The sequence below is a fragment of the Anoplophora glabripennis genome, unplaced genomic scaffold, assembly GCF_000390285.2.
Source record: "Anoplophora glabripennis isolate ALB-LARVAE unplaced genomic scaffold, Agla_2.0 scaffold95, whole genome shotgun sequence".
In the NCBI taxonomy this organism is placed as follows: Eukaryota; Metazoa; Arthropoda; class Insecta; order Coleoptera; family Cerambycidae; genus Anoplophora; species Anoplophora glabripennis.
In genome coordinates, this window is record NW_019416252.1 from 814,890 (window position 1) to 839,123 (window position 24,234).

Sequence of the window (24,234 nt, forward strand, 5' to 3'; positions counted from 1 at the left end):
TATTAGCAATAAAAAAATAATTCTAAGAAAGCAGCTTTGTAGAGTGTATTTCTGATAATTGAAGTTATAAATTATTATATTTGTCGTCACTTAGTATTGTACAGGGTGTTCAAAAAACTGCTGAATACTTCTCTCAACATTAAAAAGCAATACCCAGCATATTTTTACTTGCAAGTTAGGAAATTTAAAACTCTTTCGAACTTTGTTTAGGTTCCCTATACCTATATCTAACGGTATTGGAGATAGTTGTTCCGTTTCGTTATTTACCGAATTTTTTTAAGACGTATCCACGTGTCTTCATCGAGGTCTTTACTGAATTGGTTTGGATTCTTCTTGATGACGTCTCTTTAGATATAAGGAGAAAAATGAGGATGCAATTAAATGGCGCACCTTAAAATTTTTCATATTCAGTGAGAAATTATTTAAATCGAAAATTTAGTAATAAATGGATAAGTAAGAATGGTGCATGCCAGTGGCTATCCAGACCTTACCGTAATAAACTTCTTTGTTTCGGACTATATAAAACATCTTGTACACAGTGTTCCACCTACTACTTGCGATGATATGAAGGAAAGGATTAAAAATGCACTTGCCACAATCACCCTATATATTCTAAGGAATGTGAGAATATCGCTTGAAGATAGAATAAGATGCTGTATTCAAGAGAATGGTTATCAATTCGAACATCTATTAAAATTTTTCTTTGTTTCTTCTAAAAGTAAAATTTCCTTTAATAAATATTTTTCATGTTGCTCCTAATTAATTTAATTCAGTTACGTACAAAAATCATATTTATACAAAATGAATAACTTTTTTTAATTATTCTGCTTATAAAATAATATTATATATAATATTTATTAGAAAACTTTCTTGAATATTGTCGTGATTGACGCTTTACCAGTTCAATAAAGACCTCGATAAAGACACGTGGATACATCTTACAAAAAAAATCGATAAAAAAATAAACGGCACAAATATCTCCAATACCGTTATAGATAGGTATAGGGATCCTATAGCAGTTCGAAAGAATTTTGGATTTCTTAACTTCCAAAGTAAAAATATACTGGGTGTCCCATTTAAAATAACCAAGTTATTGCTATTTAAAGTTGAGAGAAGTATTCAGTAGTTATTTTAACAATATTCAGTGACGACAAATATAATAAGCTGCTTCCTTAAAATTATTTTTTTATTGCTAATATTAAATTTCTACGCTAAGCCTGCATTTTCACTAAAACTGAAATCTCTCACAAACAACAAGCCCAGGTATGCAAAACCTTCAATAAAGTTCAACCATTTTTTACGGTGCTTTCAAAAATGCAGTAAAATACAGGGTGATCCATTTAAAAATACATAACTTTGATATGATACGCTTTTCCTGGATACCCTGTATATTTCAAAATATTTTTTAAATGTAGCCATAATTAGTCTACACATATCCACCTAAGCAGCTTTCTATAACATTTGCTGTTTGGTCCATAGCCACCGAGGCGTTACTGGTGGCCCACCCTGTATAATGTTCTTAAAATTGTTTTGAGCACTCTGTCTAGTGAAAATTGATATGTTTCTATATATGCGAATAATTCTTTCTCAAAATTGTTGTACCACATCAATTTTCCTTTGAATGAGATATTTCTGACAAATAATATATCCAAGATTCTTGATATAATAACGTGAAACACGATTCCCTGAATTAGGTGAAAGGAAGGGGGCACGTAATTAAGAACATAGCGAAAACGTAGAAGTAAACTAACTCCTGAGTTGCGTGACGCATTGGCCTGCAACATTAAACACGCATTGATTTGCAGTTTGCTAGAATATTATAATTAATTTATTCTATAGAAAAATTCTAAGCAAATTCTGGCGTACACTTTCTTGTTTTCGTAAATTCTAATATGTAGCAGGGTTACTAGGAAGCAAATGCACTTCTCTAATTTTTTTGCGTTACTATATACATGGTGGATGTTAAAAATCTGGATAGACATAGCCTTAATCAGCTTATTTTAAAATTTGTAAACTTTTGTATCTATTAAAGTCACCTCATATATTCACAAATTTTGAACCAGTATGGCCTTCAATGCTCCCGTCGATTCGGCTTTTATTTCCTCGATCGAGTCCACGGTGTCCACGGAGTGGTCTTTTAACTTTAGGGAATAGCCAGAAGTCACTCGGTGCTAAATCAGGCGAATACGGTGGTTGCGGAACGATATGAGTTGAATTTTTGGTGGAATGGTCAATTATCAATGCTGTGTAAGCCGGTGCAATATCATGATGCAAAAACCAATTGTTGTCTGTCCATAATTCCGGCCTTTAGCTGCGAATAGCCTCACGCAAACGACGCATAACACTCAAATAATATTCTTTGTTAACAATTTGGCCGATTGCAAGGAATTCGATGCACGACGCCACGATAGTCAAAGAAAACTGTCAACATGACCTTGATTTTTGAGTGACTGGCGTGGTTTTTTCGGCTTTGGTTCATCTTTTGCACAATATTCATATTACCTTTTAAAATGTCAACAGTATCAACAAGGTCTCTTATTGTTAATCGACGGTTTTCGAGCACAAGGCCTTTGTTTTGATTAACGTGTTGTTCATTAGTTGACGTTGATGGTTCTCCGGGATGCTATTCGTCCTTAACGCTTTCTCAGCCTTCTTTAAAGTCTTTATACCACTTGTAAATATTTTTTGTGACATAACCTTATCACTAAAGGCCTTCTGTAGCATCCTCAACGTTTTCGCGGCAGAATATTCATTCCGCAAATAAAATTCAATGCAAATTCTTTGTTCAACAAAATCAGACATAATGAAAATCGATAAACTCACTTTAATATGTTTACAAAAGCACGAGTAGCTCTGCAGCAATTGAATATTTTGACTTGAAACTCTGCATGGATATCATGGACAGTACTACCAACCAACAAAAAAATAATTGTATGCTTTCATACTACCCGCTAATTTTAAATAAGTTTTTTGGATACAGAGTTATGTAGTTAATTTCTGACGTGAACAGTTATTTAACTTTTCGTCTTCTTCATAGATTTTGTTGATATCACGTCTTCAATTACTACTTCCACCAGTACAAATTTTTCAATAACTTTGTTTGCACTTAGATAAGTCGCGGTCTAAAAGATAAATAGAATCACCAGTATACACAATACAATTAATCACAAAGTTGACTGCTTTATATTATTCACAGGATAACTACAACGTCCTCCACATATCAGCGATGTACTCCAGAGAAGATGTAGTCAAGCTGCTTCTGACGAAAAAGGGAGTTGACCCGTACTCCACAGGAGGGGTGAGTACACCATAGAAGTTTCAAAATCAGCGCAAAGCTATTAACTCTCCGTAATTACTCATAAAAGTTTGCATGTCTCGCCTTCACCGCTTGACACTATAAAATGGGATTTAGTTCAAAATAAATAGCGACGATTATTGTGGGTTATCATGGGAAGCTCGTACTTGGTTGGCTCTGAAGGCGTCAGAATGATTTAAACTGCGAACAAAATCGCATCGCCAACAGCGCCAAGCAATTTTTTATCCACTTCCACCTATATTTGAATTGTTTGGATGCTTATTTAGACTGAAATAGTATTTATCTTTAGTATTTCTGTTCTGTCAGAGTCGAACTCAAACCGCTGTCCATCTGGTAGCTTCCAGACAAACGGGCACTGCTACTGCGATCCTGAGAGCTCTCCTGCAGGCCGCAGGAAAGGACATAAGACTGAAAACTGACGGGGTAAGTTGTGCTTTTAAAAATAGTACACATCTGTTCTGTTATTAAGGAATTTCAAAATTTCAAACTGACATTGTTCAGAAATTATTTTTTGTTTAGATACTCCTGATAATGTAGTTATAATTTTTGACTTTCAATTTGCTATCTCATTTTCTTTCAATAGTTTTTTCCAAAAAAAAGTTGATGCACTTAGAAAAAAACTTCTTTTTTTAAATAGTAACACCCAAATACAAATTTCCTGATCCTAATTATACATACAGTGTGTCTCACGATGTGAATTGAAGAGAAAAATTATTTTTGTTAATTACTGACAAAATGCCATTCTTTACAAAATTTTCTATGCCTCAATTTTTTGGAATAACGAAAAATTTTTTTAGCACTAATAAAATATTATCTTAAGATCATATATAAGAAATCTCAATTGTTTTGCAAATATATACAGGGAGCTAGGAAAAAGCTACAAAAAATTTAGAAAGTGATAAAACAAAAATGTTATGGGCCTATGGTCTTTTGTCTTTGAAATACACGGTATCAAAGATAATTTTTTAAATTCAAATATTAGTCGTATCTTTTTTAAAAAGGAATATATTTCATTGAAAATTAGTACAATTTAGTATGAAATACCAATTCTTTACTATCTGTTAAAGATCGCGAGCTTCTATCTCTCCCACTGAAATATGACATAACATTTTTGAGGTTAGGTTTTTTAGATGTCTTTTAAAACAATATAAATATGGGAATTTTTGTTAAAATCGCCAAATCTTCATCGTTTTTTTTTTTGAGAAAGACGCAATTGATCATCTCAAAGTCATTCAACTTCTATTACTTAATCTATAGGGTGACTGGAATTTACTTCTTTTAAAGGGACTTGAAAAACATTTTCTTTATTTCCTTTTTTTTTGAAGACCCGTAACTTTTTAAAAAAGCCAAATTTTATCAAGGTAAATTGATCTAAATAGCTACCCTTCAAGTATTGCCGTTCATTTGCGAACACTCTATGTATTAAGAACAAATGCTAGTTGATTTCGAGATAATCTCAAGAAAGATGCTTTTAAAGCGATTTTAACAAGAGTGCTCTTTTTGTATAAGGCTAAATATTGCAATGTGATACAAGACATACACAATTAAAAATCTAACCTCAAAATAGTTGTTACAAAATATCACTTACTTCTAGGAAATTTCAATGGCATACATTGTTTTTTGGGAAGATATGGCTAAAAATTAATTTTAAAAACTTTTTTTGGCATACCGTACCTCAAAAACAAAAATGGGAAAAATCTTATTTTTTTATGTTCCATCAGCCTCTAAATTTTTAGCAGTCATTTTCGCAATACCCTGTATATGCCGCATTTCATATTAGTTAGATGGTTTAGATTTATTCTTATGATTCTCGTAATTGTATCCACAAACTGCTTAATAAATGGTAACCAGATCCCAGAGGTTTTAAATTCTAAAATATTTTTAAGAATTAGCTACAATGTTCCTTTTATAATATCTTAGTGTTCAATTAAAAAAAAAACATTCAGCATTGACTGTAAAATACATCCATAATCCAATATCGGAAAAAGTAAATGCTGTAAAATTTTATGACCTCTTAAAAGTCCCGATGTGAAATCAATAGATCATTTGCAGAGTAGTTTCTGGTATAAGAGCCTTTGAAAGCAATTAAACTGATATGAAGAAGGTAATTTTTTTCCAAAACAATTGAAACCATACAAACATATTTATGATCTGTTTAGAATGTCTGTTTAATGGCATGCTTTGATATTTTAAAATGGATCCTGCTATTATTTAAATTTTTCTAAAAAAAATGTTTTGTCAGAAATTTATTAATAACAACTTTTTTCTTGTTCGGACACACTTGTGAAAAACTCTGAATATAAATACAGAATTCAATCTACGAATATACACGTAAATAATATTCGATTTGCAATGGAAATTACTCTAAAAAATCAGTACGCTGCCTTTTGCGTCTGGGCATCAAACAGAGTATCAATAAAACTGTATGCTGACAATACCGACATTTCCACGATTCTTCCTTTACATTCGGGATGCCGAGGAAGAGTTGTGCCAGGCTCGGGACCCAGTGTCACGCGACCAAAACGTACATTATAACCACTTGGACCATTTACACAACGATTTGGGCACATTTTCAGGGTATTCAACTGGGTAATTTTCCGCGAAAAATCCATAATCCAGACTCTGTTCTGCAAATACGAGGTTAATCGGAACTGAATATCACAAATTTATCAAATAGCAGAAATTATTTATTGTCACTGTTACAACAATGTTTACAGCAACTGCTTGTGTGTTACTTTTTAGCGTAATCATTCAGGTTCAGTACACATTTAGTCTAAGCAATTGAATGCATCTAAAGGCCACGCCTGCTTGCATGTAATTGGTGCCTACCTAATTTAATGTCACATACTGCAATGCACTTATCTCGATTTATGATTATCTTCCGTGATTTAGAAAGACTTTAGAACTTTATCATAAATGGCGTTTGCTGTAAATATCCATAAGCTTGTGGATGTTCTTTACAAAAAACTTTTTATTGCAGCTTTTGATCAACTTGCCCTCAATTGCCATTACCATATTTAAAATTCTGTTTCTGAAAGTGGTTTTTGACAGCTCATAAAAGTCACATAGCGTCAAATTTGGACGTACAGTGAATAATGTAATATCTCAAACTTCCTGTAATGCATCAGTTGCAGGAGTATGAGAGTGGGATTGTTGTGAGGCAACAGTGATTGAGATCACGTGAACTCTAATCACAATATCACCTTTTTCTTGAAACTGACTGGCATCTCAAAGTCGAGGGGCATAACTTTCTCAATGCGAGAATCTTGGATATTTTTTAGTGCTTCCACCTCACTGATTATTCCTTACCTTCTGGTTGGTAGTAATATACGACTAATCAAAAGTTTGAAGAAGCACTTGCAGGGCTGATAATTTCCGTATAAAGATGGTGATGGATGTTAATATTTACATTAAAACGTTTTTTTGTAAAAGGCATTCGCATGTTTCTAGACAAGTGAACTAGCTTTGTCGCAAAACAGAGAAGTTGTATCGAAATAGTACAAAATATGTTGACAATTTGCATGAAAATTTTATTTCTGTTTAAATTTGTAGTCTATAGCTAACTGGTAAAAAAATAATTCCTTTGAGACTACAATAAAATCAAATATATAAATTTTGTAATATGATGAAGAGCCCCTCATGACATCATTTAGTGTTATCGAGTCAATTTCTTCGCGTCCGAAAGCCGTCCTTATGCCTGGGTCTGAAATAAAAAACTGTGTGGGACTAATTCTTATTCGATGCTCAACTGTATGCGCTTTAAACTGGTTCAGAACTTGTTGCAACAATATTTTCTGCTTATATTTCATTTGCTTGATGCAGTAATGTTTCTAATATTAAGATCGATTGTAAAGACTTCTTCATTATCTGATAAACTGTTTTTTTAGAGCAGCGGCAAAATTATACTATTTTTTCAATTGTTCACCTTTAATACATAATTTGCACTCGTATTATTAACATGGGATTATAACTTCTTATCTTTATAGGAGATCGTTTTATCAGCATCAGCAACATAAAAGCGCATGTGCCAATATTGAGAATTCCGAACTCAGAATAACTAGTACCTGCTCAAGAACTGTTACAAACTGATTCTAATAAAAAAGTAAATATATAGTTCATCATAATGCGCTCGCTGATTGGTTGAATAGAATCGCGTGAAAAATTACACCAATCGCAGTCGATGAAACAGAATATTGCGTTTTAATATAATCTTGGCCTTATTGTTTTAATTTTACCAAAATTTAACTGCCAACGTGATGGAAGTAAAATTACTGTTCCAAGCAAACTTACTGGGCACGTGACTTGTAATCTTTTATGAAGGCTCTATATGTTCATGCTAGTGGGCAGTCCCGTCCCTGTCATTCATTCTTCATCGCACTAAATGACGTCATAAATTAGGGCGGCAGCAAGTACTTGTTTAAAACATATAGTTTGCGCTCCAAACTTTAATAATTAATTATTAACAAGCTCTAGGATATTCCTAATATTTTGACTACATAATTATATGAGGTTATAGATTCATCTAAATTTTACAATAACTTTAGTAAACAGTTCCTTTTGTTTAATGAATTTCTTTGTATATGAAATAATATACTGAATTTTTCCAAATTATAACTTGTATAACGATGGGTCTTCATCCGTTAAAAAATGTGCAACGGCCGGAAAGAGAAAGTATTCCATACTACCTGGTACCATATGCCACCTGAACATGTGCTGAGCATACTGGATGGAGCTATTTCATCATCAACGTTCCGTTTGACGAGCTGTATAAGTTTTATTAACATTAGAGTAAAGTTCCAGAATGTAAAACTACAATACAGGGTGTCCCGAAATTCATGCAACAAAATTTGGTCACAGATTCTTAAGACAAATTTAGGGGACCCGTATTTTTATTATTGCCAAGTATCCCCCTCTTTCGGAGTTACAGCCCCCTGAAGTCCGCCCCTAAGAATAATCTTTTTTTATATCTCAGAACCCTGTTGTACGAGAATCACTAAATTTGGTACACAGGGGTTTCATGTCATGTGGAATCTGTTGGTCTACATTTTTACCCCTTTAAGACAATTTTTGTGGGCCCCCTTGTCTTTGAAGCCAAAAAAAATTGGTTGCATATTTAAATTTCTTAAAAATTATCAATCCACTAGAAAGCCATTAAATTTAGAAACTTTTTATCTCTTTATACTTTTTCCGTATAACGCAATGTTTTCGAGAATAATGTCAAAATGTGATCGAATGCATATCGTGATTCGCCATTTTCCATTGCCAACATTGCGTTTTACGAAACAAATATCAAGAGACAAAAAAGTTTCTAAATTCAATGGCTTTCTGGTTAACTAATAATTTACAAAAAAAAAAAACAAATTTGCGACCAAATTTTTCTGGTTCCAAAGACTAGGGGGCCCACGAAAAAGTGTCTTAAGGGGGTTTCTCACCAAAAAGCGTAGTACTGTGAGATTCCACATGTCATAAAACCCCTTTGTACCAAATTTAGTGATTCTCGTACATGGTTTTGAGATATAAAAAAGACTTCTTAGGGGCGGATTTTGAGGGGGCTGTAACTCCGAAAGAGGAGACCAGTTGGCAAAAAGAAAAAATACGAGTCCCCTAAATTTGTCTTAAGAATCTATGACCAAATTTTGTTGCATGAATTTCGGGACACTCTGTATAATCATAAGAAAAATAATGCTACTTCAAACGCACGACAATTTCATGGCATTTTATACTTTTAAAGAAAATTTGTAGCCATCTCTGTGGAATTTACACATTGAGTACTATATTTGTTAGAAATGATGAATGGTGGGCTTTAAATCCTCCACTTTACCAAATATATTCCAAGGATGCAAGAATTGTGCGTGAGAAAGTACGGAATATTATTACTCTTTTCACTATATCTACTAATGTTATTTAAAGTAAGAAAAAACTGATAAAATCGATTAATGCTCTTCTATTAAGCCTTTTATCTCTGTTAAAGATCTGCAGGGAGAACAACACTGAAACATTTCAAACGCACTCTTAGTATAGACGCATTAAATTCGTCAGGACGAGCCAGACTTAACGTCTAAATACCTTGTCTCCGCCATATCTTCCTTTCTCGGATCTTTGACGGGTACCTGTTAGCGATAGACACGAATGGCAAATGCAGATTAGATCGTTGCTCTTTTTATAGCGAATTGACACACACTCACATGCATTCGCGTCCACGTGAAGCGAACAGGCGCCATTTTATAGTCCGGAAGGTTTTTATTTGAGCTGTAAACCAATCGAATTGCCGGAATCGTCGGGAAATTATTACATGGTCTCGGGAGATTTATTTTTTGTGCGTTTCGATCGCGGTAAGGTGTCCCTCAGTAAGTAGATCACAGTCACGTAGTTCCACCCCACAGAAACACGCTCAGAACAATTAGAAATAGCTTATGTATCTTTGATAAGGCTTCAAGGTACAGTACATAAATTTGGGATTTTTTTTCTAAATAGAAGGATGTAAAAATGTCTTCCAAAGTTGTCAACACGAGTTGTCTTGTTAACTACAGTAAGTAGCAGTGGCATATATTAAACAAATGAAATACAAATATCGTACTAGATACAAGTCTAATAATAAATTCACACATGCTAGCAACAAGTGCATCCTAAACATATAAGAATACTTCTTCTTACAACTCTTTTCATAATAATTAAAATTTGTTAAAAATTTTTTTTCAAAGTTCCAAATTGATGGAAACAAACTGAAATTTAGCTTATAACGAAATTTAGGTAAGTTAAAACTGCAGTTACTGACCTAAAATAACTCATACTGATACTAAAAATATAGGGTGCTTTGAAACAGAATACCATAAAGTTAGGAGCTGACAGAAAATCATAAAATAAAACCATTTCTTCTTTTGGACCATGTGTAATGTCTATTGAGATTCAAGGCAGCAAAGACTATTTTTTTTTTAATTAAAATTGCATATCTTTTTCAAAAAAACAGTATACTGCATTTAAATTTGGGGGTGTTCAATATATCAATATTGTTAAAGGCTTTTCTCAGCAACATTTTAGAATTTATCTGCTTTGAGGTTAGGTTTCTTGCGTTGCAATGGCACATACTATAATGCAAAATTTAATTTTACACAAAAAAAAGGTATCCTTGTTAATGCACTGTTTTGAGCAAAAAAATGTAACTGATCGCACCTCTATTGACTCTATACGTAATAAAGGGTGTTTCAAAAGTAATCTAAAATATGAAAGGAGCAGATTCCTCTATGAGAAAAATTCATATTAACATAAAACGCATTCCAAACTTACAGGAAGTTGCAAATAATTTTTTTCCGACATATCTAGTAACCGGGTTACTTTCCTTACCTCAGACTAGATATTATGTGGAACCGCCTAATTTTTAAAGAATTCGCATGTCACTAGATTGGTTTAATTGAGTAACACTGAAAGGATCGTACCAATCAAACTGCGAATTGAGCAGCTGTTTCGTGAACAATAACTTTACATTTAATGAATAGAAAATAAATTAAAAGCTCTGACACTAAATTGCATCTCTACAATATCATGTTAATAAAGCAATATTTAGGTGTAGAAGGTAATAAAATTAATTCAGTTTTCTCAGCTTTTCTTCATCAATTTCAGCAAAAGTGATGTTTGTATAAATGAAATTTTGTGTCATAATATGTTGCATACAAAAACAATAATAACCGCTTACTGCAATAATATCATTAACGACGACAAAGATGCTACTAATGAGTTGTCAGATTATACTGGTTGAAATATCTGAGGAATCGTATGTCCTTAACGATTGATTATATTCAGCATTCCTCAAATTGGAAAACAATTAATGTATAAAAGATCTTGACCAGATTGGTACTAGAAATTTATATGAAATCTGGTAAAACAATCTCTTTTACATTTTTTCTACCTGATATTTAATAAGTCAAATTCTGAAGGTACATTTCCGTGTATTTGGAAATAAACTAGAACTACTCCAATTCATAAAGGCAGAAGTAAAAGTGATATAAAAAATTATCATCCAATTTCTTTACTCTCGATACCAGGTAAATCGTTGAAAGCGATTATACTTGATGAACCATGAATTTGAACGATGTTATAATAGAAGAAGCATAGTTTTTCCAAGACCGTACTAAGAACATTGACAACTTTCAATGCAATACAATACATTGTTGTTTGAAAAAGGCATGACCAAAATTACATTAAAGCAAATATATATTTTTGATCCATACTACGAGGTTTGTCCGGAAAATACGTATAAAAGTGGAATAATAACTTTATTTTACAATAATTCGGGTATTTCAATATGGTCTCCTTCAAAGTACTCCCCCTGAGACAAGATGCACTTCTGCCAACGCCGTTTCCACTGTTGATAAGATCGCTGAAAGTCTTCAGTTGTGAGGCTCTTGAGTTGCCGTGTCGTTGCTGCCTTGATGGCTTCCACATTCCCCAAGTGCCGCCTCCGAAGCACCATTTTGCATTTTGGGAAAAGGAAGAAGTCGCAAGGGGCTAAATCGGGTGAATAAGGTGAATGTTCTGTCACGGTGATTGAGCTTCGGGCCAAAAAGTCACGCACAATGAGAGACGTGTGAGCAGGCGCGTTGTCGTGATGAAGGATCCACCTGCCCCCTTGTGCCAAATTCGGTCGAACTCGGGCCACACGAGCTCTGAGACGTCTCAAAACTTCAACGTAGAAATTTCCGGTCACTGCCTGGCCAGGAGGGACAAATTTCTGATGAAGAATGCCCCTAGAATCAAAGAAAACAATCAACATTGTTTTCACATTGGACCTTGATTTTCGCGACTTTTTTGTTCTTGGTTCCCCTGCTTGCTTCCACTCCTTGCTTTGAGATTTCAACTCCACATCGAATTCGTAGAACCAAGACTCGTCTCCAATGATAACCCAGTTGAGAAAGTCCTGCCTTTCCTCTGCTTCCAACCAATCCTCACAGCAAGCAACCCTCCTTGCTTTCTGTTCTGGAGTCAAGAGCTTCGGAACGATTTTTTCATTTTAAGTTTTTCAGTCAGAATTTCGTGGACGATTGTTTTGGGGATTGACAGATCCTCAGCTATCATTCTAATTGTCAATCGAAAGTCTTTAAGAACACAAACCCGAATTCGTTCAACATTTCCCTCAGAACTCGATGTGGAGGGGCGTCCTGAGCGAAGGTCATCTTTCGGGTCTTCTCGGCCTTCTGGGAACCTTTTTAACCACTTGTTGACGGTAGGTTCCTTCAGAGAATTGTCTCCGTAAACTTGTTTCAAACACTCAAAAATCTCACGACCATTCTTGCCTAACTTTGCAAGAAACTTGATGTTGATGCGCTGTTCCTCAATCAGAGAGAGCTCCATGCCGACGGCAGGTAAAAAAAGGGTTACTTTCAGTAAGCAGACGTAAACTCCTACTTACTCGCAGAACGCTCTGGCTCGAACTGAGCGTTGAGGGAATTGCATAACGAGGGGGGACCACCGGGCCACCCCTCCACAACGCCTTGACACGTCGCACAGTGGTCGGAAATCCGAAAAAGCTGGACAAAAGTCCAAAAAGACTTGCATCATCACCAAAAATGGGGACTCTATGTTTTTCAGGTCGCTAAAGCCGAATTTGCAGTCAAATCTCAAATTCAAGATGGCTGATACAAAATGGCCGATATATCACGTTAATTTATTGAATCTAATTGAAATTTCGAGTGCCTCTGGTATTGAGGTCGCGTAAAACGTATGTAAGGTCGAAGTTTGAGGTTTTTGAGGTAACTAATTATTATTAATAAAGTACGAAAGGTAAATATCTGCGATATAAGGCATGTATTTGGAATGAATTCGTCATTTCGAACGAAATAATTTCTAAACACTATTAAACCTCACTCTTGTTATAAAGCTTATTCTAATTATTTAGCTAATTCTAATACACATGAGTCTTTCGCATCGTCATCACCTGTCACATAACCGTCAGAGCATGAACATTTTATCCATAGCTTCGGTTGAAAAGCTTTTCTCATTTTCATCTATCTTGCACCTTTTTAAAAAAGGTTGATCTAAAATGATGATTTGCGTTTCTAAATTCTCTTGGAATTTTCCTTTCAAAAATCGAAAAATTTATTTTTTCATTCACGTAATTTTACTGGTGCCTGATCTTGTCGAAAATGATAAATTATGAATTGAAAGATCATAGATAATAAGTTCGTCTATAATTTTCTTCATTTTATTTTCGTATTCTTCTCAGCAAATCCTTTCATTTGATACTCATATCATGGGGTGCACAAAAAATAACTGGTCCGCCATCTTTGAGAGTCCGCCATATTGGATTTAAAATGACGTCACTTAGCTAACCATGCAATGTCATCCAAACTAAACGTGTATGCAAAATTTCAGCTCAATCGGTTGGGCAAACTGTTTCAAAATTCAGTTGCAAAATGTGACCCATACTAACAAGGCAAGTTAAATAAAAGCTTGTAAAAATATGATAAATGGCACACAAAAAAGGTGCATGTTCATAAAAAAAACAATTTGAATTAGAAACGCTCGTTTGGAACGCGAAGAGACACTAAAACGCTAGCTATTGTATAACGAAGGCCTCTTACAATAGTAAATCGACCGTACATGGAGGCACAAAAAATGATTCAGAACCCCAATCCGGAAAAATCCGGTGGTTTTCTCTTTTGATATATGAAATTGACACTCCTGTCCGCATTTTCCAACTTTCAATAGTGCAGGATCTCTTGGGATCACAACTATTCCGATAATTTACGATTGGTGTGATTTGAAATCGATGGAAATTGCAAGACGTTTTTGTTAAAACAATAAAAACATGCAACTTTCGAAAAATGAGGTTCTAAATGAGCAAAAGTATTCTACTTAACTCCAGGAACACCCTCTCTATTGCACACAACGATTCGTACTCTAGTAAAAATTTGCACGTATTTTCAATTCACCGCTTTTCGATGGGTCAGTGGCAAGTGAAATATGCTAATCTGTCGCAGCATACTTCCAATAGTTGCTGTGTTCTATACACATGGGCCAGCTCTCTGTCACTTTAAAGAACTACGCAATGACTCCTTCTCTAGCATATTCTGAAATATTAACGTAAACCAACGACTTTGAAATTTCGACTTTTGTCCAGCTTTTTCGGAATTCCGACCACTGTGCGTCGCCCCGAATTTTTTATACGTACTTTCCGGACAAACCTCGTATATTTGGTCTGTATCTCGCCAAAAGGGCCTTAATTTTTTTTAATGTTCTGCCAACATCTGTGTTTCAGGCAATTTTTTCTAAAACACTCTGTATAAATACAATCTGCCTTAAGATTTTGAAAATAACTAAACGGTGATGTGTACACAATACTACCCGCATATCTTGATTAATCACATGCTATACTAAACAATGCAGACTCCAACTAATTTAATAACTTCATGCGGTACATATCAACATAACAAACTCCAAAATTACACAGACCAAGAAAACAACCCAAAATAAAATGTTAATTTTTCGGTAGATGATGAAAGTGTTGGTAGTCGAAATAAAGATATAAACCTGAGTGGTGTCTTAATAAGTATATTCCTAGTTGAAAATTATGTAACTTATGAAGACCAATTGGAAAAAGTTGGTAAAGCATCCCCAATTGGCACCGGTTACTATTTGCTGAGATTTTCACTTAATTTCAGAGGGGGAAGATTCCTCTGCTCCTGGCAGTAGAGGCGGGCAACCAGTCTATGTGCAGGGAGCTGCTAAGTGCACAAACGGCGGAACAGTTGAAAGCACAATCCGCAAATGGCGACACGGCTCTGCATCTGGCGGTCAGAAGGAAGGACATCGATATGGTAAATTTGAATCAACTATCTTTTGATGTTTCTAAAAGCACTTAAGAAGGAAGTTATCACTTTTTTACTCCATTAATTATTTTTATGAGCAACTTTCTTGATTTTGCAATATTCAATTCCAAGGAAATCAGTTTCATTAAAGATTCTGTGTAAAAGTGATCATTTATACAGGGTGTTTCAGGATTAAGTCGACAAACTTTAAGGAGATATTCCTCCTAAAAAAATAAGAAAAAAATCAAGTATAATTTTTTTTCCAGAGACGCTTCATTTTTGGAAATATAGGTCGTTAAAGATTTAAAAAAAAATCGAATTTTTTAAATAACTTCTAAATGAAGAAGGCTATTTAAGCCAAATTTGGCATGACACATCTTATTATAAGATACCATTTTTCCATAAAAGTAGAAGTCCCGCAAGCAACCAGTGGCGAAGTTATGGGGACTCATTAAATTATAAAAAAAAATAATACGGGCCTACTGAAAATAAAAAATGATGCTGTTTTTAGATAGAACAGTTTGTTATTGACAAAAAGTGTACATTCACTTTTTTTCCTAACTCTTAAGTTTCATGGCAAAATTGATTTTTCGAAAGGGTGCTTCTGGATTCTGTTAATAAACTTTAAAATGAACCTCAACAAAAATTTTCGAGTAGGCTGCTGTCAAGCAATGTTAATTTGACGTTTTAAATGTTATTTTGCGAATTGTTGCATAAATTATCCATTAGATAAAGCGTTCAAACTAATAATAAAAATAAGTTTAATAATGCCGTCCATATTTTCGAACAATGAATATGCTGATATGGTCTTTGTATATGGTTTTTGTGATGGAAATGCCACGGCGGCTCGCCGTGAATATGCAGTAAGATTTCCTCATCGCAGACTACCAGCAAAGGAAACATTTTCAACGACATTCAGTCGTCTCAGACAAACTGGGTCTTTCGGTATTCCAACTTATGCTGATGGACATTTTGCCCCACTTCAGGACGAAGTAAGATCGAATACTATTTTAAACCATTTCGATGAAAATCCATCCACGAGTGTCAGAAGATCTAGCTATGAGCTAGGTATTTCGTCAAGTTCCATTTGGAGGACTCTTCGGGCTGATGGACGCCATGCGTACCATATCCAGCGTGTGCAACATTTACTGCCTCAGAACATACGATGTAGGCGCGTGTTTTGTGACTGGATGTTAAACCAAGCAAAGAATGATGCTCAGTTTACGCGAAAAGTAATGTGAACAGATGAGGCAACATTTACTCGAAGGAAAATTTTAAACCAAAGGAACAACCATATTTGGTCCTACGAGAATCCACGGGCAGTAAGGGAACATAGTTTTCAGCATGAATTCCAATGTAACGTATGATTGGATGTGTTGGACAACACCACTATCGTTGGTCCCTACTTCCTTCCGCATCGGTTAAATGCTGACATGTTTACCAAGTTCCTTGAAAATGGTTTTCAAGATCTGTTAGAATATAGCTTAATACTCGAATGAACACTTGGTTTCAACTAGATGGTTGTCTTGCCCATTTTGGTAGAGGTCCTAGGGACTGGTTAAACATTAATTATTCCGGGAGAAGGATTTGTCGTGGAGGACCTGCATCGTAGCCCGCACGTTCACCGGACTTGACACCGATGGATTATTTCGTTTGGGGTGCTGTTAAACAAAAAGTCTACGAGGTGCCAATTGATTCCCTAGCCCTAGAAGATCTCAGACAGCGAATAGTCCAAGCGTGTCGAGAATTAACTCCAATTCAGTGTCGATCGGCCACTACCTTCATAATTAGAAGATGTCGTGCTTGTCTACAGTCCGGAGGCGCCCATTTTGATCAAAATATTTTTGAAATCATTTCATTTTTGATTCACTTTTCGCTTTGTCTAGGTATAATATTAATTGGTAATATTTTGGTTGTTTCAATTTACAAATAAATTTTTATGTATTGTTTGCCATCTTATTTTATTTAAAAGTACACAACACAAGTAAATGAAGTGACTACAAACCGCCTTAAAAAATTTAGGAGTATTGCAAGGGTCGTTACGTTGTCGCATTACGACATAGTCACATTAGATGTTAGGTACTTAAATATTTCTATTGTTTTCATCATTTTTTTTCTAAAAAAACGCCCTATATCTCAAAAACGAAGCATCTCCTAAATAATTTTAATACTATTGGTTAAACCCAAGGGAAGGGGAGACAAAAAGGCTTATTTGACTCACACATATTCGAGACTAAGACCAATTTTAATAGGTACTATATTTTTTAGGTTTTATGAGGAACGTCTTCCTAAAGTTTATAGACAGAATCCAGAAGCACCCTTCCGAAAAATCAATTTTTCCATGAAACTATAAGAGTTAGGAAGAAAAGTGAATGTACACTTTTCGTCAATAACGAACTGTTCTATCTAAAAACAGCATCATTTTTTATTTTCAGTAGGGCCGTATTAATTTTTTTTATAATTTAATGAGTCTGAGTCCCCATAACTCCACCACTGGCTTGCGGGACTTCTACTTCTATGGAAAAATGGTATCTTATAAGATGTGTTATGCCACATTTGGCTTAAATATCCTTCTTCATTTAGGAGTTATTTAAAAAATTCGAATTTTTTAAAAAATCTTTAACGCCCCATATTTCGAAAATGAAGCGTTTCTGGAAAAAAATTATACTTGATTTTTTTCTTAATTTTTTATGAGGAATATCTCCTTAAAGTTTGTCGACTTAATCCTGAAAGACCCTGTACATATATTTTAATGCTGAGATAAACAAATAATACTACCTTTTTGTAGGTTAGAATTTTGGTGGATTATGGAACTAGTGTTGATATTCGGAATGGGGATGGACAAACTCCTCTCCATATTGCAGCTGCTGAAGGCGATGAGGTCTTGGTTAAGTATTTTTACGGAGTTAGAGCCTCCGCCAGCATCACTGACAACCAAGACAGAACGCCCATGCATTTGGGTAAAATACTGTTGTGCAGAATCTAAATTATCATTTCATGATTTTCTGTTTACAGCTGCTGAAAATGGTCACGCCAACATCATCGAACTACTGGCAGACAAGTTTAAGGCCAGCATATTCGAGAGGACCAAAGATGGATCCACTTTGATGCACATCGCCTCACTGAATGGTCACGCGGACTGCGCCATGATGCTCTTCAAGAAAGGGGTCTATCTTCACATGCCAAATAAAGTAGGAGAATCGTTATTATACCTTTTTAAATTTTATTCATTATTAAAGCATTATTATTTCTATACGTTCGAGTATCTTTTAACAAGTTTTATCCTTCTAGTTGGATATATTACTGCATGTAAATAAAAATTTAAATAACTTGATGAATATTTAAGTAGGAGGGTCTCAAAATACATTTATTACGCCCACTTCTGCATGTTTAACCAAATCCCAAGGACATATTCGACGTTTCCAAAAACAAAGAACTTATTTATTAATCCCAATTTACTTTTTCCACCGAATGTCGCTTTGAAATGCAAATTCGGTGCCCTGCTGTTATCTACCCCATATATTGCGAACGCCTTACCATATTCATGAAGTAAAACACTTGCAGGACGGAGCCAGAAGTATCCACACTGCTGCAAGATACGGCCACGTGGGTATAATCAATACCCTCCTACAAAAAGGGGAAAAGGTTGATGTAACGACTAATGTAAGATACTCATTAGAGGCCATTCCAAGGATTAAATATGATTATTTCAGGATAATTATACGGCCTTGCATATCGCTGTTGAGTCCTGTAAACCTGCCGTGGTCGAGACGCTTCTGGGTTACGGAGCGGATGTCCACGTCAGAGGTAAATGATCCAATATTTTTGAAGATATGAATAGAAAGCGATCGTTTGGGAAATAGTTTCCTGGAGATTTTTTCAATAAAATCAACAAATATGATCATATTTTCACGGCGTAAAGTTCGCTGAGTGAATCGACCATAAATCAAGATGCCATTGTTGTGTATGACCGTAATACTTACCGAACGTCACGTTGACAGTTTATCCCTTCGTATTTCTTTGGTTTGAATATTTACTTCAATTTACTTTTACTTACACTTAGGTGGAAAGCTGAAAGAAACAGCCCTTCACATCGCAGCTAGGGTGAAAGATGGAGAAAAATGTGCACTTATGCTCCTTAAATCCGGAGCTGGACCTAATCTAGCAACCCATGATGGCCAGACCCCGGTACACGTAGCTGCTAGATATGGCAACCTTCAGACGTTGCTGTTACTACTTGAAGATGGTGGCGATCCTCAATTCAAAAACAAAGTAAGTTTCTTCTACTAAAAGATTATGGAAACGAATTATTAAACAAATGAAAATGAATACTAATCGTTTTTAGAAAGGAGAGACTGCCCTGCATTTGGCCAGTAGAGGCTGCAGACCTGACGTAGTGAAGCACCTGATCAGTTACATAAAAGAGCACAAAGGAGAAGCCAGAGCAGCAGCCTACGTCAACGAAGTCAATGAAAGCGACGAAAGTGCCTTACACTACGTCTGTACCGTAACAAAAGATGAAGTGGAAACTGCAAACTCAGACAGAGAAGTGGTGAAACTCCTCTTAGAAAATGGAGCAGATGTAAAGCTTCTTGCCAAACACCATGAGTCTGCTTTTCACTACGTTGCGCTTGCTGGAAATAACGACGTCCTCATGGAGATGATAACCCATATGTCTCCAACTGATTCCCAGAAGGCACTTAACCGGCAGAACGATAACGGATGGACTCCTTTGCTTATTGCTTCACATAAAGGTTGGTATTACTACTTCTCGATAGTATTCACGTTTATATTTTTACAGGTCACTTGGATTTGGTAAACAACTTGCTGGCAAATCACGCTAGAGTCGACGTATTCGACAACGAAGGCCGTTCAGCTCTGCATCTAGCAGCAGAACAAGGCTATCTCAACGTATGCGACTCGCTTCTTTCCAATAAAGCCTTCATTAACTCTAAGTCTAGGAATGGCCGCACTGCCCTCCACTTAGCTGCTATGAACGGTTACATCCACTTGGTGAAGTTTCTAATAAAAGATCACAATGCTGTCATAGATATTTTAACGTTAAAGAAACAGACACCTCTACATCTAGCTGCTGGAGCAGGACAGATAGAAGTCTGCAAGCTGTTATTAGAGCTCGGTGCAGACATTGACGCTACGGATGAGAGTGGCCAGAAACCTATCCACGCCGCTTGCCAAAATAACTTTTCCGAAGTTGCCAAATTATTTTTATCACAGCACCCTAGCTTGGTAATGGCCACGACTAAGGATGGGAATACTTGCGCTCATATAGCAGCAGCTCAGGGTAGTGTAACAGTCATAGAGGAGTTGATGAAGTTCGACAGACAAGGCGTGATCTCAGCGAGGAACAAAATAACAGACGCTACTCCCTTGCAAATGGCTGCTGAAGGAGGACACGCTGAAGTGGTGAAAGCTTTGGTTAGAGCAGGGGCTAATGTCACAGACGAAAACAAAGGAGGCTTCACAGCGGTTCATTTGGCCGCTCAGCATGGTCACTTACAGGTTTTGGAAGTTCTAAGGTCTTCCAATACTTTAAGAGTTATCAGCAAGAAGTTGGGTGTAACTCCGCTTCATGTAGCTGCTTATTTCGGGCAAGCGGATACTGTAAGGGAGTTGCTAGCCCATGTGCCTGGTACAGTGAAATCTGAACCCCCAAACGGAGCTTCTTTGGTGCCAGCTTTGGGAAATGAGTCTGGCATGACACCTTTACACTTGGCGTCTTTCTCAGGGAACGAAAACGTAGTTAGATTGTTATTAAATTCGGCTGGAGTTCAAGTCGATGCTGCAACTCATGAAAATGTAAGTCTAATCAATATTTTTTGTTAAGCTCTCACGCCATAAACAATGAAACATTTCCTGACGTAGTTATCAAGACTTGTCCCTATAAATGCCCCGAAATTAATTATTTCATGACCCAAATACGTTATGTATTATTTCCCACTCTTAAAATAGTGTTCCTTACATTCTTAAGGAAAATAACAAAACCATGATTCTGATTTTTTATCCGCAAAGTAACCAAATTATCACAAACCCTCGATTATTATTTTTTTTTTAATGCTAACTTGTGACCTTCAATGGATAAAAATGGAAAATACCCTCTGCAAACATGCTAAATAACCATTATTCAGATTTGACCGTACAATAATCACTGACCTTTGATGGGATCTGTGTTTATAATCTCGGAAAATCGATATTTAAGTATATATTTTTAGTATCTAAGATTTTCTTGATTTGTGACCACAGAATTTGTTAACTAATTGTATAGTGGGAAACAACTACGTCACTAATAAGAATGTTTATTTCATACTTCATGGTATCTATAGATTAGTAGGTCGCTGCCAAGCAAAGCTTTGTGTCAGTAGGCAAATAAAATATGACGTACTTTGTATGTTAAATCTCATCCATGTCACAATATACAGGGTGTTAGTGCGACAAATTTCAGGGGGTGATTCTACATGAGAAAATAATGGCAGTTTGCTTATAAACGTATGTCCGCAAATGATTCGTTTTCCGAGATACGGGGTGTCAAAGTNAAAAATCGAAAAATTTATTTTTTCATTCACGTAATTTTACTGGTGCCTGATCTTGTCGAAAATGATAAATTATGAATTGAAAGATCATAGATAATAAGTTCGTCTATAATTTTCTTCATTTTATTTTCGTATTCTTCTCAGCAAATCCTTTCATTTGATACTCATATCATGGGGTGCACAAAAAATAACTGGTCCGCCATCTTTGAGAGTCCGCCATATTGGATTTAAAATGACGTCACTTAGCTAACCATGCAATGTCATCCAAACTAAACGTGTATGCAAAATTTCAGCTCAATCGGTTGGGCAAACTGTTTCAAAATTCAGTTGCAAAATGTGACCCATACTAACAAGGCAAGTTAAATAAAAGCTTGTAAAAATATGATAAATGGCACACAAAAAAGGTGCATGTTCATAAAAAAAACAATTTGAATTAGAAACGCTCGTTTGGAACGCGAAGAGACACTAAAACGCTAGCTATTGTATAACGAAGGCCTCTTACAATAGTAAATCGACCGTACATGGAGGCACAAAAAATGATTCAGAACCCCAATCCGGAAAAATCCGGTGGTTTTCTCTTTTGATATATGAAATTGACACTCCTGTCCGCATTTTCCAACTTTCAATAGTGCAGGATCTCTTGGGATCACAACTATTCCGATAATTTACGATTGGTGTGATTTGAAATCGATGGAAATTGCAAGACGTTTTTGTTAAAACAATAAAAACATGCAACTTTCGAAAAATGAGGTTCTAAATGAGCAAAAGTATTCTACTTAACTCCAGGAACACCCTCTCTATTGCACACAACGATTCGTACTCTAGTAAAAATTTGCACGTATTTTCAATTCACCGCTTTTCGATGGGTCAGTGGCAAGTGAAATATGCTAATCTGTCGCAGCATACTTCCAATAGTTGCTGTGTTCTATACACATGGGCCAGCTCTCTGTCACTTTAAAGAACTACGCAATGACTCCTTCTCTAGCATATTCTGAAATATTAACGTAAACCAACGACTTTGAAATTTCGACTTTTGTCCAGCTTTTTCGGAATTCCGACCACTGTGCGTCGCCCCGAATTTTTTATACGTACTTTCCGGACAAACCTCGTATATTTGGTCTGTATCTCGCCAAAAGGGCCTTAATTTTTTTTAATGTTCTGCCAACATCTGTGTTTCAGGCAATTTTTTCTAAAACACTCTGTATAAATACAATCTGCCTTAAGATTTTGAAAATAACTAAACGGTGATGTGTACACAATACTACCCGCATATCTTGATTAATCACATGCTATACTAAACAATGCAGACTCCAACTAATTTAATAACTTCATGCGGTACATATCAACATAACAAACTCCAAAATTACACAGACCAAGAAAACAACCCAAAATAAAATGTTAATTTTTCGGTAGATGATGAAAGTGTTGGTAGTCGAAATAAAGATATAAACCTGAGTGGTGTCTTAATAAGTATATTCCTAGTTGAAAATTATGTAACTTATGAAGACCAATTGGAAAAAGTTGGTAAAGCATCCCCAATTGGCACCGGTTACTATTTGCTGAGATTTTCACTTAATTTCAGAGGGGGAAGATTCCTCTGCTCCTGGCAGTAGAGGCGGGCAACCAGTCTATGTGCAGGGAGCTGCTAAGTGCACAAACGGCGGAACAGTTGAAAGCACAATCCGCAAATGGCGACACGGCTCTGCATCTGGCGGTCAGAAGGAAGGACATCGATATGGTAAATTTGAATCAACTATCTTTTGATGTTTCTAAAAGCACTTAAGAAGGAAGTTATCACTTTTTTACTCCATTAATTATTTTTATGAGCAACTTTCTTGATTTTGCAATATTCAATTCCAAGGAAATCAGTTTCATTAAAGATTCTGTGTAAAAGTGATCATTTATACAGGGTGTTTCAGGATTAAGTCGACAAACTTTAAGGAGATATTCCTCCTAAAAAAATAAGAAAAAAATCAAGTATAATTTTTTTTCCAGAGACGCTTCATTTTTGGAAATATAGGTCGTTAAAGATTTAAAAAAAAATCGAATTTTTTAAATAACTTCTAAATGAAGAAGGCTATTTAAGCCAAATTTGGCATGACACATCTTATTATAAGATACCATTTTTCCATAAAAGTAGAAGTCCCGCAAGCAACCAGTGGCGAAGTTATGGGGACTCATTAAATTATAAAAAAAAATAATACGGGCCTACTGAAAATAAAAAATGATGCTGTTTTTAGATAGAACAGTTTGTTATTGACAAAAAGTGTACATTCACTTTTTTTCCTAACTCTTAAGTTTCATGGCAAAATTGATTTTTCGAAAGGGTGCTTCTGGATTCTGTCAATAAACTTTAAAATGAACCTCAACAAAAATTTTCAAGTAGGCTGCTGTCAAGCAATGTTAATTTGACGTTTTAAATGTTATTTTGCGAATTGTTGCATAAATTATCCATTAGATAAAGCGTTCAAACTAATAATAAAAATAAGTTTAATAATGCCGTCCATATTTTCGAACAATGAATATGCTGATATGGTCTTTGTATATGGTTTTTGTGATGGAAATGCCA

General features: G+C 35.4%; 1 protein-coding gene across 1 annotated transcript in view; it reads left to right on the forward strand.

Annotated features, from left to right (window-relative positions):
* LOC108905829 (serine/threonine-protein phosphatase 6 regulatory ankyrin repeat subunit A) overlaps positions 1–24,234 on the forward strand; it is a 52,406-nt gene that overhangs the window by 13,081 nt on the left and 15,091 nt on the right. Inside the window, exons 4-13 of the mRNA XM_018708858.1 lie at positions 3,197–3,298; positions 3,623–3,739; positions 14,971–15,126; positions 17,906–18,077; positions 18,133–18,308; positions 18,682–18,780; positions 18,831–18,924; positions 19,181–19,389; positions 19,463–19,871; positions 19,919–20,934. Of these exons, the coding sequence (XP_018564374.1) occupies positions 3,197–3,298; positions 3,623–3,739; positions 14,971–15,126; positions 17,906–18,077; positions 18,133–18,308; positions 18,682–18,780; positions 18,831–18,924; positions 19,181–19,389; positions 19,463–19,871; positions 19,919–20,934 (2,550 nt within the window). The remainder of the gene's footprint in view (positions 1–3,196; positions 3,299–3,622; positions 3,740–14,970; positions 15,127–17,905; positions 18,078–18,132; positions 18,309–18,681; positions 18,781–18,830; positions 18,925–19,180; positions 19,390–19,462; positions 19,872–19,918; positions 20,935–24,234) is intronic.